At 31.2% G+C, this 16,526-nt stretch overlaps 2 protein-coding genes across 2 annotated transcripts; both read right to left on the bottom strand.

The window, feature by feature from the left end:
• Positions 1 to 7,243: 7,243 nt before the first annotated feature.
• On the bottom strand, positions 7,244 to 10,135 carry LOC114424317 (probable inactive dual specificity protein phosphatase-like At4g18593). Its single transcript, XM_028391161.1, has 3 exons — positions 10,036 to 10,135; positions 7,680 to 7,954; positions 7,244 to 7,591 (listed from the first exon to the last, which is right to left on the bottom strand). The coding sequence occupies exons 2-3, from the start codon at positions 7,915 to 7,917 to the stop codon at positions 7,437 to 7,439; spliced, it is 393 nt and encodes a 130-aa protein (XP_028246962.1). The 5' UTR covers positions 7,918 to 7,954; positions 10,036 to 10,135; the 3' UTR covers positions 7,244 to 7,436.
• Positions 10,136 to 11,305: 1,170 nt separating this feature from the next.
• On the bottom strand, positions 11,306 to 14,693 carry LOC114423712 (UDP-glucose flavonoid 3-O-glucosyltransferase 7-like). The gene is made up of 2 exons (XM_028390572.1): positions 14,580 to 14,693; positions 11,306 to 12,091 (listed from the first exon to the last, which is right to left on the bottom strand). Exon 2 carries the CDS (start codon positions 11,927 to 11,929, stop codon positions 11,432 to 11,434), a length of 498 nt encoding a protein of 165 aa, XP_028246373.1. The 5' UTR covers positions 11,930 to 12,091; positions 14,580 to 14,693; the 3' UTR covers positions 11,306 to 11,431.
• Between the last annotated feature and the right edge of the window lie 1,833 nt (positions 14,694 to 16,526).

Raw genomic sequence — 16,526 nt, 5'->3', positions numbered from 1 at the left:
CCACCACCTCTTCTATTAAAATTCAGTTGGGTGCAAGCATGCATGTTTGACACAAAATGTTATGCTATTGCTTTGAAGTTTGTATTTGACTTGGAACTTAAATAAGCGCTCATTCAAGAAAGCTATTTTTAAAAGCAAATAAAGCAGATGTAGAATACTGGTAGTCATGGTATACTGTATTAAAAACCAACTATTACACATTCTCTAGTATGCTATACGTCTTACTTTTTTCTTGGTTAAATTCTTGAGGTGTGATTTGTTTTGGTGTTAATTTGTGGTCATCCTTCCTTTTGTTTTGATGAGGTGTGTTCTGTTGTTGAAATTTTATTAGAAAGAAATTCTGATAGAGTAGAAAAGGTAGCCCATTTTGCAAGTCTAGGTGGACTGATTTCAACTTTTTTACAAGACAAATGTGTAAATGATGCTATGGGCTCTTTAGATTTTTTTTATGGTGTTATTTTAGTTTTCACAGACTAAGAATGGTAAGAATGTCCTCTTCAATAAGTCCTATTTGTTTATGGTGTTATTTTGGTTTTCACCCCTAATTTGGTTTAATTTCGTTTTTTACAATAGAAACTGGAAATTGTGTTCTCTCTTTATAGCTCTACGCTGGATCTCTCGACTCAGTGCTCCTAGTTCATCATAGCCTCCCTCTTTCTTGCGGGTGGTTAGGTTCATCTCCCCCATCTTTGTGCATTTCTCCTCTCAAATTAGGGTTTGTTGCTACAATATATGTTTCACTTTTCATTTCATTGATTTGTGTTTCGTTTTTCATTTCATTAATTTGTGTTTCATTGATTTCATTGCTATCGTTTTATAACGTGGGATTTGGTTTAATATTATTCATTTTTCACAATAGGAACTGGAAATTGTATTCTCTCTCTACAGCTCTACACTCGATCCCTTGACTTAATGCTCTTAGTTCATCATAGCCACCCCCCTCTTTCTTGTTGGCGATTAGGTTCGTCCCTCCCCCCCTCTCTCATCTTTGTGCATTTCTACTCTCAAATTTTGTTGCTACAATTTATGTTTTGCTTTTATTTTTCATTGATTTGTGTTTCAATTTTGATTTTATAGATTTGTATTTAGTTTTTCATTTCATTAATTTGTGTTCCATTGATTTCATTGCTATCGATTTATAATGAGCGATTTGGTTTAATTTTATTCATTTTTCACAGTAGAAATTGGAAATTGAATCAACCCGCAGTACAAAATGCGATTTGTTCAATTTTTGTTTTTTCAGTTTTATCCTTTTTTGTTTTTTATACCTATTTAAAACGATTTGATTGGTTTTAAGACTCCTATTAAAAATATTTATTTATGATAAAATTTAATTACATAAAATATTTATCATACAAAACACACCAAATAAAATACGTACTAATTATTAGATATATTTAATATTTTATTTAACAAGTGTTTTCCATTAAAATATTTTATTTAACAAGTGTTTTCCATTAAAATATAGGTTAATTTTATTTTGATACATTAATATTTAAAAATTTTATTTTAATCTTTTACATTTTCGAAAGATTTTATTTTAGTCATTTTTTTCAATTTTCTGTCCACAACCTTTCTGTTATTGTTAACTTTTAAATTTTGTAATAATTAATGTAACAATGTTTATGTTTCTTTAACTTTTATTTTGTTCATCTAAATGATATCTTTGATCACGCCACGGAAGTTGTTGTTCATGTGCTCTTTGGGAATCCTCGAAGCTCTTGTAGGATCCAATGTGGCTTTTTTTGTTGTAATGAGCTTATAATTTTTAAAATAAAATAAAGACATTGTATTTTATTTTATTTTTTTATGATTATAGCAATGCTTTTATTTAATATTATGATATATTAACCGATTTTTATGAAATTATATTTTTATATTCAGAATGGAAAGAAATTGAGTCCGAAAAGAGAAGGTGGTTATTGTATTAAGTGTGAGAATGGAAAGGGAGGAGGACACACTGATCAGCTTACCCAACAGAGTGCTATGTCACATTCTGTCCTTCCTCCCAAATACTAACGCCATCGCCACAAGCTAGCCTTCTCTCGAAGTGCTGGCGGGCAGGCGGTGCGGCTCTCCGTCCTCGACCTCGACGACAACCTTACTCCTCCTTCCTTAACTGAGCATGCCCAAGTTGCTGAGGGCAGATATATATTTGTCATAACGATGGCTTCGAGATTTCTCTCAAGGTGGTGTGTAATGTGAAGTATCTGTGGTTCTACTTAACAGTGACGAATCCTAAATCCTAAGTCAATGGATACAAATTATAAAAAATAAAATCAGTGAATTCAATTATATAAATATAAATGAAATAAAATATAAAAATATAAGATTTTATTTACAAATTTGATAAATTTTAAAAAATGAGGGGATGCAAGTGCACACCCTCACATGACTGGAGGTCCGCCAGTGTTACTTAGAGGTTTGCTGATTTGTTTTCTTTTTTTAGATAAACAAGTACTAAAATATTGCCTGAATATTCATGTTGTCTTTACAACTTTTGCAGCGTCACCAATAGTGTTTTCCTGTGTTTCATAATTTGATTCGTTTGGAGCTCAACTTTAGGAGCAATATTATATGGAATTTGATGTTTGAAATGCTACAGCATTGCCCCAAGCTTCAAACTTTTGTTCTTAATAAGCTTTTGTCTTTGCACTCGTCTCGTCCGAAGATTTGGGCTTGCCCACAATATGTTCCTAAATGCATTGCTACGAGACTTAAAAGGTGCACTATTAAGAATTATGAAGGCAAGGAATGAGAGCTGCAATTTGCAAAATATATAATGCAGAATTCAAGAGCTTTACAGATCATGACAGTCTACAAGAGATATTCCTCAAATCGACGATACAACCTTGAAATGCTACAAAAATTGGCCATGTGCCAGAGTGGCAATTCGACTTTCAAACTTTTATTTGAATGATGGTAATTGATAGGCTTGTAGGTAGTGCAATTGTTTCCGGATGATTACATTTTTTATTGGCTTCTACATAAAATGCGACTCATGGTTTTGGAGGATTGGTAGTATATTGTTATGAACTTGTGATATAGTATATTACATATTAAATCTAATTTTGGTTACACATATTTGTGTTTGTGTGTACAATATAGGTTAACTCATTTAGTGTCTATTTTGCTATTCATCTGTTTCATTTTGTATTTAATCTGTTTGTTATTCAGTACATAGGACTGGATTTATAGCTCTGAACTTTGAGTATGCTTCAGCATGTCTACAATGTGGATCATTAAATTAACCTCAAAATATTTTTGAACTCATTACCACTGAGGCTGACCTAAGATACAAACTGCTTAGAATATGTTATTTTCTTGTGGCTCCTCAACCCCCTTCTCCTCTCCCACTTCTATTGAAATTTCAGTTAGGTGCGACTAGCTAGCATGTATGTTTGACACAAAAGGTTATGCATTTGCTTTTGAAGTTAGCGATTGACTTGGAACTTAGCGGAGTGCTCATTCAAGAAAGTTGTGTTTAAAAGATATAAGGGAAGATAAAGTAAACTAAGAATACTATATGGTTAATTTTGTTTTTAGTTTGTTGGTAATTTCCTCTGCACATATTTTCAACTTTCCAGTGGCACAAGAAAATATAGCACCATGGTTTTTATGCCCCTCTCCTGTAAAAATATGTTTTTTTTTCTTTTGGTAGGGGACAGGATAATTGCTTTTTTAGGTTTAGCATTTGATTTTTCCTCCAAATTGTACTAGGAGATAATTCCATGCTTTGTATTTGAACTCAACCATTATTGTTTTCTTGCACGCAATTGATTTGTTTACATTTCCTAGTATGTTATATGTTGGTTAAATTAATTATTTAGTCATTTAATTTATTTTTTGGGTTTGGTTCTTTAATTTATTTTTTATTCAATTTAGTTTTTTAATTTTTCAAATCAATTTAATTTAGTCTTTTAGTTTAAATTATAAGAAATCATATTTTGTGATATTCAAAATCACTAGCAAGTAATTTTAAACTGTCATAAAATTCACATTAAAAAAAAATCAAATTTAAAAATTAAAGGATTAAAATCAACCAAAAATGTCAATTTATTATTTTTTTTAATGTTGAATGTAATGTCTTCCATGAAAATAATTATTTGGAGCCACTTTAAAAATAGGGTAAATAAATAAAGAATTAAACTTAATTTTTTTAAGATGATAGATCAATCTAAAAAGATAAAATAAGAGTAAAAGTAAAATTTAACCTTAAAAGTATTAATTAACTGTTTGAGATACGATCAAAATATTCACAAAAAAAGATCAAGATATCATTATTTATTTATTTATTTATTAAACTATATAAGATAAGATGTCCAAAAAAAAAATCATCTTATTGGATAGAATTTAATAATATATCATAAGTGATTTTAATGAAATTGTACTTTATTTTCACAAGACAAAAAAAAAAAAAATGGTTATAAAAAAACATCAAAGAAGAAGAAGAAAGAGAAGGTAGTTATTCTACTCTACCTTTCTCAGCGCGCCTTCCCCTGAATCGCAGAATGGGAGAGGAGGACAAGCTGAGCGCGTTGGACGACGACGACCTCGACCTCGACGACAAAGCCTTTCTCCAAAACGACAAACCCTACTCCTCCTTCTTTACGTTCGCCGACACCGCCATTCACTCACTCATCCCCTCACGCGCTTCTGCTTCAACTCCAGCATGTTCTGAGACCGCAACGACCTCTCTTACTCCCACATAGAGTCATGGCTAAACGTCGTCGTTCAGCAGCCTCGAATTTCCGAGCAGCGTCTTCAACTGCACAACGCTCGTCGTCCAGGTACACCACCATTGGGTCCATTCACCTGCCCGCGCTCAAAACGCTACATTTCGATTCTATTTTTGCCAATAATTGGGATTTATGCTGTGTTTATTTATCACTGCTCGTCGTCCAGGTACACCACCGCGATTAACGAACTTTGTTTTTAGTTCCTCTGTGGTTTCCACTGCACATATATATTATCAACTTTACAGTGGCATAAGAAAGTAGTACTACGGTTTTTATGGCCCTCTCATGTAAAAAAAAAAATTCGCCACAGGAATGGATAATGGCTTTTTTTTTAGGTTTAACATTTGATTTTGGTACAACTGGTAGTCATGATATATACATTAAAAACCAACTACTGCAGTCTTATTTATCTATTTGTAATGATGACAGATAGAAGGTGATAATTCCATACGTTGTATGTGAACTCAATATCGTGTTCTTGTATGTAAAATGGATGGTTTACATTTCTTATTATGTTAGATGTTATATGTCCTTTTCTTTTTTAGTTAAGTGTATGAGATGTGATTTGCTTTAGTGTTAATTTGTAGCATGCTTCCTTTCATTTTGATGAGTTTTTGTTCTGCTGTTCTTGAATTTTATTAGAAAGAAATTCTGATAAGTATAAAAAGGTCATTTGTAGGTCTGGATGGATTGATATCAACATTTTTTATTTACAAAGACAAATAGTCTAAATGATGCCATGGACTCTTTAGATTTTGTTTTTTGAATTAATTTAGTTTTTATACTAGGAATGGTAAGAATGTCCCTTTTAATATGATGAATTGTTCTGATGTTCATAGTGCTTAGTTTACTAGATAATCCTTTATTTGCCTAAGATAACACCATTGGATTTGAGAATAACACTTATATCCTCTGAACTACTAGGCTAGGCATCTATACACCATGGCTATATTGGTGGTTGTTTTGTATATTTTTAAAACTGTAGAATCTAATGACAGGAATGCTTAATCATTGGGTTGTTTGTTCGCCTTCTTTTGAAATTTCTGTTATATGTGAGGATCATAACTATATTACTTGTTCGTTAATTTTTTTTATCTTATTTAATTGTGGTCCATTCTAAGTTCATGGGAATATATTAGTTAATCTCAGCCAGTCAAAAAACAAATATTAGTTAATCTCAGGATCCAATTGCAAGGTAAAAAACTTGATATCCATCGGGGTAGGTACTGATATTTTTAGTGGCATGAGCGAACTGAAAAATTATACCCTCATAATCATTTAAATTTTATTTTGCATTTTTGTGACAAAATCAATAATAATTTGTGGATAATCAATTTTGAAATAATCATATTCAATAGAAATCAAAACAAGTTTCTTTAATCTACCTTGAGTCATAGTTTCAAATAGGATTTTAACAATTTTAAATTTGACAAATTAACTTCTTTTGGTGTATGCAATAGTAGCAAAAATAGTTAATATTATTTTGTAAATTGTTCATGCATTAGGAAAACAATTAAATATTTTTAAATAACTCAATATCATAAAGTTTGATTTTAATTTGTTGTTGAAGTTTGAATCATAATCATTATAATTTTTTCTTCAAGAACTTTGTTTATATAATTAAGTTAAAAAGCTAATAACAATGGAAGGAAATAATATGTCATATCCTTCTTCTCTTTTACTATGGTGGAGTTTAAGTAGAAGTAGTAGCAGGTCATAGGGGTTGAAATTGAATTTAGTTACATGGTTTGTAGAATTAGTTTTTTTTTTTTTTTAAATTTGAGGGGAGTTTGTAGAATTAGTTAAGGGACAAAAACAACTAAACAAATGTGAAGATCAAATTACGCTATTGCGTTTATTAATGTTATAGATTATAAATGAATATTTATCTTAAATGAGTATTTATAGGAACTAATCTTGAATAAGAGCATTTTTATAGGGTTTTTTTAGAGCAGTGTTATTTCCTCCGAAAGTTGGAGGCCTAACAGTCCGTTGAACCTTTAAAAAATGGACACCTGTCAGACAGTTTTATTACAAAAAAATTATTGAATTTAACATTTTAACTAAAATTTGTCTCTTTCCAAAACTGCTATGAGTCTGACCCATGACCAAAAAAAGTTTGACCCAAATGAATTTCACATGCTGATCAAAATAGTGCAGTTTTATTAGCGGACGCCTAGAAGTATCTTTCCTTAGGATCTAGTTTTTTTTTCATACAGAATAAGAAAAATGATTTTCACATATTAGTTTTGAAATTATTATTTTATTCAAACTAAAAAATTTATAATTAAGTCCTCTCAAGTTATTATTAATTTTTTCGTCTAGCTACTAGCTCAATAAGTTGATAGTTTGTGAACGATATTGAAGTCCAAATAATTTCCATTACAAAAATTCTTATTCCTCTATCATGACCCAAATTACATACATCGTGGTATCACTTTTGACATGCCAGTCATTACATCTGAACATGGTGAAAAAATGAAAATTTTAATGGTGAAAAAACAGAAGGAAAAAAAAGAGGAACTTATATTGCAGATTAGTATGATAAGAACCATTTACTGTATGTTTCATTCAAAAACTAGCATGAAGTTGTACAATGCAATCTTCCAAGCTAAGCTGCCATATGTCTTTTGTTCACAAAAAGGATAACCTAAAATTTTTCTAGCTCTGGTCTTCTAGGAATGCAAGGTGATTGGTTTACATATTGCACTCATCTAATCGGCTTTTATGCAGCTGAAACGCAGGGTTAACCCAGGCTCCACAGCTGCACTGCATACCGGCCCAGTTGAAGTTACCCAAACGAGCATTACAACCCATACAGAGAAGTTTATCCTCCACATGACCTTCGTGTACTTCAAATCCAATCCATATCCAGTGTTAGTGTGAAGTTTGACAAAATATTTTATGGCAAATAAAATATGAGGGGAATTTTACAAGTACCTGCTTGCATCCATTTCATGGGCTCAACAAATACTGAGGTGCAATCAACTGATTGCTTTTCCGTTTCCCAGGATTGACTGCTTCTCTTTTTCCACTTGAAGCTTGATTCTCCTTTCCCGTGCTCATGGGAAACTATATTTTCCACTGAAGCAACAATTCTTCTGCATTTCTTACACCGGTATATAAGTTGAGGAGGTTTGGTCGTTGTCTCCGTCTGAGAGCTACCAGCTTCAGCCATTTGTATTAAATGATCAAATGATATTGTGATTGATGCACTGCAAATTTATAAGCAAAAGAATATGGAGAAAATCTTATCTTCATAAGAACTCATCTAGGCATAAAATTATAGTTGGAGGAAAAATAAATTTAAAGAATCAGAAAGCATAATTAATGAAAGAATTTGATGTCCAAAATTCACAGGCAATTAAAATTGCAATTAGCATGTAGAGTCATATAACAATTTTCACCAGAGCAATCTTCTCTCAGGTAGAGCACATTAACTGGATTTGCATCTGGCCATAATTATTTCTGAAGTTCAGAACAGACATACCAAGAAACCCACAGTTCATATAGGTTTTAGATTTTATTTCCATTGTGTGCATTATAAAAACACCTATGAATTAATTGTGATGCAAATTATATACTGGATGTGGAAGCAAAAATAATCAGGTAGCAGTGTAGCACTGTTAATATTAATGACTGTTGAGTCTAGAGGTACCTCTAAACACACAAGTAAAACAATGAAGATACAACATCTATATCCATTGTCTGAGCAAGCACATGCAAGGAAATGAACTTAAACTGCTAAGTGTTCATCTGAAGGAAATAACAAAACAGTGCTGAATAAGTGATAGAAGCCTTGAAATATATCTCTTGGTATGAATTTATAGAGATTTTGTTTAATGAACATTAACTCACATAAACCAGCTCAGACAAGGCCATAACGCTGACCTGCAGCATAACATGGATCCCACCAAAATTACCCATTCAAATGTTTTCTCACTTGCTTTATTCCCTTCCTTATTCATGCACAATATTCTCTTTGTTATGTAACTTTGACCCACACACAACACAGTACTGTAGTTATTCTAAGTTGAAGTTGGAGAAAGAAGGGAAATAAAACTATATGCTCATGAGAATAACCAGACGAAAATTTCACAAAAATGAAAGTTTCAACAGCCATTCCTATTCTAGATACACAGATTCACTTCGATGAATCAGCAAGCTATGGCAAGATGAGATGGAAAATAGGACCAAACATTAATCACCAGAGTCATATTGCAAAATGCACTGAAACGGATCTAACCAATTACAAAACCAAACATAAAAATTATGGGAGTAAACATCATACAAGAATGATGGTAAAAGTTTTGATTAAAAAACAAACCCATATTTACTACTGGTAATTAATCACCTAACTAACCAAATTCGTACTCAAATAGCTTATGAAAAATACTACCAAAATTCTGTTTGTACAGTGCAATAGAGAACACACCAATAATAATACAGACAAATCAACTTATGTAAAGGATCTGTTAAAATCACAAATGCAAAATTGTGGGGAAAAACACTTCCATTTAAAGTCATAACCAATTTACAACATATCATACACCTCTTAACCCACCAGTTATCAAATAATGTTGTCTAAACTACCAAGATGCTATCCTAGGTCAGTGTGACTTGCTTCAAACATATTCGCACAAACCATAAGGCAACCAGCATCCATGATGCATCTCAAACCGAATCAGAAGATTAAAATGAACAACTCGCAAGACAAACAGAAAGTACTAAAATGTTCTAAAGTCAACTTAATAACACTAAAGAAAAGGCTACCCTACTGTTATGTAATCAGCACAGGTTCAAACCAAAGGGGGCCCACAACGAAGCAATATCCAAAACCAAGAGAGATGGACGAAATGTAATACAAAGTAAAGAGAGCGAAAACTCAGAGTTTGTGAATAATAATAACTTTGATCTTTTAACTCAAGAATGCTTAAACCAAAGTACATAAACCAAGTAATACAACTCAACGAGTAACAAACTTATAACTAACTAACTCTCGTTCCTAACACGCAAATAAACATATTCACATTGCAAACGATCACCTAAAGTTGGCATTTTATCAAACACTTAATACACAACTACCATCACGTTATAAATCAAATTTAAATTCACGATATTGACAGGGGCGTTCAACTCAGATTCACAAAAATTTAAATTCCGTTCCCACACAGAGGCCATTTGCGAGTCATAGATGAATAAGAACAAAGCATCAGAGAAATTAAGAAAGATAAAAACAACAAACTTATCTGATATCTCTATAATTTATACAAAACAGAAAGGAAAAATGGGTTACCATTAACAATGAATGCTTTCCTCTGAGGGAAGGAAAATTGAGTGTCTAGAGAAGAGAAGAGAAGAGAGTGAGGACGACGTTGTTTGGCATGAGAGTTCATTGAATCAGTTTGTTTAAATTAAAAAAAAAACTAAAATAAATGATTTTTATATAAGTATTTTTTTAATAAAAAATACTTTAAACAAACACATTAGAAATTATAATTAAAAAAATAAACTTAAATAAATTTTTTGTAAAGTCCTGTTTAATCATAAAAAATATTGGTATAACGAGTTTTAATTTGTGTTTGGATTAAAATTATTAAACTTAAATTTGGAAGAGTATTTCAATTTTCAAGTTTCGTTAATTGAGTTTTAAAGATAAAAATTTATTTTCAAATATATGTTTAGGTAACGAAACTCCGCACATTATCCTAAATTAATCTTACTCTCAAACATTTGAAATGCTCCGATCGAAAATCAAAACATATTATTCTTTATATATTTCCTCCATCCTAATATAATTATTGTGTATGAGAAAAAAATAATAATTATTTTATTTTTAATGTAACACTAAAATACTAATTTTTGAGTTTTAGTTTTTTATATTTTCTTTTATTTTTATTTTTAATATATTTACCCAATTTTTTTATTATCTTCTTAAAAATAAATTATAATTTTATCATTTTATCTCATTTTACACTTTTCAACTATTTCAATAATTATTTTTTTAACACTTAAATTTACCCTCTACTTTCCCATTTATAAGATATTTTCAACCAATTTATGTCTCAAGAAGTAGTTAAGTAATTAATTTAATTAATCATATTAAATCTGTTAATTATTTGTATCAACATTATAAAATTATTCTTTTTTTATCTCTTTATATATCTACTTAATTGATTTTCATTAATGTTTGAAAAAAAAATTAAATATGAAGAAAAAAATAATTAATACATCTAAAAATTAAAAAATAATTTTATAAAAAAGACCAAATAAATTTGTGAAAATAATTTTATCATTAGGAACAAAGGGAGTAATAAATTAACTTTTCAACTAATTTTATCTAACATCATCAAACTATTCCATTGTTAACAAAATAAAATTAGACATTTCAAATGTTAAACACCTCTTGAGAGAAAGAAAAAAAATAATATAAATATGATATACCATATAAAAAGACAAAAAGATATAAGAAGTGTTCACCATATGTTTACAAAATAAAATGTGTAAAAATCATTCCTTTATTGGTGATGGTATCGTGAATTAGTGTTTGATGTAGAGCACATGGTTGGAAAAGATGATGCATTTATCAAATATTATTTTGTGCTTGAAGCATAGTGTTCAACAATACTGATGAAAATGATGTGAAGCAAATCTAGAGTTCCAAAACAAAAGTTCAACCATAACCATTAACATCAACCATGGATATTCTTTTGTTTGAGGGATTGAACAAGGGCAGTGAGATTATTATAAGAGGAGCCACCCTTTTGAATAGCTTTATGTGCTTTTTCTTGCATATCTTTGGCTCGTTTTCTAAGTGACCCTCCTTCATCCTTCATCACCCTCTCCACAGCATTCTTAATTAGTTCCCAACCAACCACCTTACTCCCTGCATCATAAGAAGATATGCTCCACTCACACTCCCCCACCTCAACCCCAATTTTGTGCACTTCAGTCACCAACTTCTCATTCAAAAACTGCTCAGCGAATCTTGGCATGGTTATCAGTGGCACCCCAGCACTAATCCCTTCTGTCACTGAATTCCACCCACACTGCGTTAGGAACCCTCCAATCGCAACATGCTTCAATATTAACTCTTGATGGACCCACCCTCTCACTACCATTCCTCTGTTATTTTCCTTAGTCCTTTCTTCAAAACCATGTGGCAACCATTCTTCAACCTCAACATGCATATTTTTAGGAAACACCCAGAGGAACTCGTGCCCTGAGGCTTCAACCCCATGTGCTATCTCCAATTGTTGCTCTTTATTGTGACGACACAAGGTCCCAAAGCATATCTACAATACTGAATTGGGTTCCTTGGAGTTAAGCCAATTGAGGCACTCCTCGCTAATCTAAAAGGGAGGAGTTAGATAAAGAAAAATAATTAGAGTAGGCAAATTAAAACATGACAATGGATTGATAAATATGAAAAAAAAAGTTAAATTAATTATTTAGAGGTTGAAATGATCATAAGATGTGTGTGCTAAGAAGGTGTTCATCACAATCCGTCGCAAAGGAGAAATCTCCAACGTTGCTGCAATGTTGGTGCTCATAACCAATATGAACCATTACCAACTATATTTCTTGATAGTTAAGAAAGAATGTATCGATCGATAAGAACCCTTTTGTATTTATAAAGGTAGTATAGGACTAAAACTCATTTTGTTTTTTTCTTCAGAATAATTTTTAAAACAGTATATAAGGATCAAATAATTAATTTTAGTCGCAACATTGCTGGGTGTCAACCAATTAATCAACTACAGCTTAACAGTGTTAACAAAGATGTAATGGCAAGGATCAATCGTGAACAAAAAAATGCAGGTATAAGGACTAAAACTTACGTTTCTAATATTTAAAGTAGCATCAAATGTATATAGGAAATAAATGGATAATTTAACCCAAGAAAAATTTAGATGAATTAATGGCACAAATGATTAACATCACTGAGGAAGTGTCAATAAATGTCATTTGCCCATTACTTTGTAGAGTTATGCAAGTGTCAATAGTAAAACTCTAATTCAAATCAAAACAATTATTAACATTAATAAAAGTCTGACGAAGAAAGCCATTAAGAATATTAGGAAAAAAAATCAGTTACTAATGTTTCATATACAATAAAAGTACGACATGCTTGCCCATCACTGAAACTAATTTTAAGAAATTATAAATGAAAGCTATTAAAAATGTTTATTACATGAAAATAATATTTCTTAATAAAATATTTTATTTTTAAGTACTTAAAATGAATTAAGGAACATAATATATCCTACAAAACCAAGTAACTAAATTTGGAATAGCTAATCAAAATGAGAAATTTTGTCACTACCTTTATTTTTATTGTACATCCACATATTTCTTGATAAAAATCATGTGTGAAAAAATTAAACTTGAGTGTCTTACATTACTTTTTTGTTTTATAAAAAAGAATTATAATCGTCCCACTAAGAGTTGCCATCAAATGTTCACCTAAGACACTTAACCACTTATACGTCAAACCAATTTATAATTATTAGACATTTCAATAATCCCAGTGTGCTACTAATATTACTCATGAGACAGTTTTTTAATCATATGTTGGAATGAAGTCTTGCCTATCAAAAGCAACAATATTTTTTTGTCGGAGACTTTAAATATATACAAGATAGATATTTTTCTTTCAATATAAATTATTTCATACTAAAAAGCCATCACAATTCTATACTCATGAGGCATTTAATCATTAGAGTCAAAAGTATATATCGATAATTATATACACATATTCATTTATTCTAAACTATTTATGAGACAAAGTTATTTGTCATTAAATTATTTCAAAAATTTCATGACATTATTACGAATATGTTCAGATAAACTTCTATATAATCAGGAAAAGAATACAAAAAAAATGGAAGAAATTTTTTCATAAGTTCAAATTAATTTATGCATAAATTAAAAATAAACTTTTTGAAAAAAATCAGGATGAGAAAGCTTATATAAATCAGTTTATACATAAGTTAAAATTTTAATTTGTGAAAATTTATTTTATTTATTCTTATTATTTTTATAAGTGTTTGTGATTTGGAGAAATTTATTCAAATATATTTAAATATAAGGACTCTAACATCTTGATTTTTGACTTTTTGATTACTCACATTCCATTGTGAAGATAATTATTATAGGTCATTAATTTCATGATTACTCCAAATCAATAATATATAATTAAAATTCTTAAATAATAGACTATTAAAAAAGTAGATACATCTCCTTATCCAAATAATATTAATTAATTTTTTAGGTCACTCTTTAACTATATATCTAATATTTCTCTTATTCTGATTTAATTCAATTAGGACGTAACAAGAACCACAAGTATAAATTCATAATTATATATATACTTTTATTATAAGAGATGAGATGATTAAATAATAGTCTTTAAATCAAAATAGAAGATTAATATTATATATGCATGAGAGAATCAATATTAAATGTTAAATAGAGAATCAATATTAAATGCACCTGGGTCCATATCATTTACCAGCAATGCTTGGGTTCGGTATGGAAATGTAACACGACAATAATGCAGATGAAGATAAGACTAAATTAAATATATGATTTGACATGGAACAATCCATTACTCGATTTGATTTTTATTAGATTTGTCTCCCGGTGCTAAGATAAAAAGGATAAGTTATACCCATAAAATGGATATGCCACAAGAAGACTAACAATTAATATAATGAAAAAAGTTAGAATAAAACACTCAGTTTTCATTTTTCATGAAATAACACCAACTCTCCTTGCTTTTCATAAATATTTTTTTTAGAACATATGCAATTAATATACACGCAGGCACCCGCATACCTGATCCTTTTGTGATGTGCATGCCCTTTTCTTGGTAAAATTGAGCATGAGTGAAGTCATGCCAACGTGCCACACTTTAACGCCGGTGAGTTTTTGGTAACACTGCGTATACCCATCTTCGAGCTCCTCAAAGGAGTTGACAATAATACCATGTGTGTTGTTATGCTTGGTGTGCAGAAAAAGCTGAGCCAAAGCATCAAACCCGGGTGCTGATGATGGGTTGAAATCAAAGGTGATAGTGTGTGGGAGAACAGCAGGGACAACAAAAGGAACAACCGAAGGCAACACTTGGGGATGGCTATAAATGGCCTAAAAAACGCAATCAACGAAGATGGGCATGGGGGTGAAGAGCAGCGTGGGGACTCCCAGTTTCGAACTCCATCTAAACATGAAGTCTGAGATCAAAACATGAGGAGGGTTTTGCTGCACTAGGGTTTCTATTTGTGGTTTCAGAAGCAGCGCGGCCTTCAGAATCTTGTGGGCGGTTACGCTGTCTCCGGCGGAGGCTGCGTTTTCGAGGCCGGAAGGGAGACCAACTTGGTCGGAGGGGAAATCAAAGGTGTGGACATTGAGGTTGTTTGGGAGGACTTGAGCGTTGGAGGGAGTGGTGAGGATGGTGATGTGGTGCCCTTTTAAGGCCAAAATTTGAGCCAGGTTAATGAGCGGGATCGTGTGTCCTGGCGAAGGGAAAGGGAGGACATACATTTTTAGAGCCTCTGACCCTTCCATCTCTAATTGATTTTCCATGCCACTCCTGTTTATATACACACAGATCAACTTGTGTAAAGCATCTATTAGTCATTTCCAATTCAAAACGGATACAAAAATTTTATGTTGTCAGAAGAATATTTATTTATATAAATTTGTGAATGCAATATTTATATTATAGATTGATTTTTTAAACTAAAATTATGGGAAGACATTATATTATATTAAAAAGAACTTGAAAACTAGTAGTGATATCAAACATTGTTATCGGTGCGGCTTGACTTGCTTCAAAATACATAAGACAAACAAATAGCATCCACAATATTCTGATCTAAAGCTAAAATAATTAAAATTTGAGTTTTAGACCTATTCGGTCTGAGATCAAAGGCAACAGCAACTAAAACCAAAAGAATCTACCTTACCATCATCTAGCAACTCTGAAGGAGTTTGTGAAACATACATAATTTCGATATTATAAAATCATAACATAAATTCCTTTCTCCTACAGAGCAATGCAAGTAAGAAAAATAACAGAAAGGAATAGTGGTTTTACAAATGAAACCTTTTTCCTAAGAGATCAAAAAGAGGCCGAACCTGATAGATATCTCTGTCTTCTGATTCGTCTTTTCCCTTCTTTGTGTATTGTTATAATTTTTGTTGAGAGTGGGGTTATATATACCTATAACTTACTGCATCAGTGATCAATCTCCACCTACCCACGGTAAACCATCTTATTCTTTTAAACATATTTTTAATACACGTGGAAAGCATGGGAATTAATCACAGGACTAATACTGATCAATATTTAGTTGAAAGACTTTAAAAAAAAATATAAACACTCATTTTATCTTAACCCTCATTATTCCATTTACCCGTCAATAATGTAACGAGACTATGAGAGAAATAAGGAATCTGGGTGGTCCCATTCAATTTAAAATTAATTAACGTGCCGAATCATTATTTCTGTATGCTATAACAAACAGAGCCTTAGGGATGAATTTGCTGCTTCAATATTCATCAATCGATCTTTCAAAATTTAGAAGAAAGCAACGGACATTGATGCATAAGGATTAATACCTTTCCACACTTCCTTGTTTTATGTGAAATAATTCTCTATGATCTGATAAATGAGTCTGGACGCTTTTGCAACTTCTTTCATTTTTTGGACTCAATTCAATTGTGTGCATCAAGTCAAGTGCTAGTCCAAATCTCCAATAATAAGTTTTGTTTTGTCCCTTA

Source organism: Glycine soja, chromosome 8, assembly GCF_004193775.1.
Source record: "Glycine soja cultivar W05 chromosome 8, ASM419377v2, whole genome shotgun sequence".
NCBI classification, from domain to species: domain Eukaryota; kingdom Viridiplantae; phylum Streptophyta; class Magnoliopsida; order Fabales; family Fabaceae; genus Glycine; species Glycine soja.
This window is presented reverse-complemented; position numbering and strand designations above follow the sequence as displayed.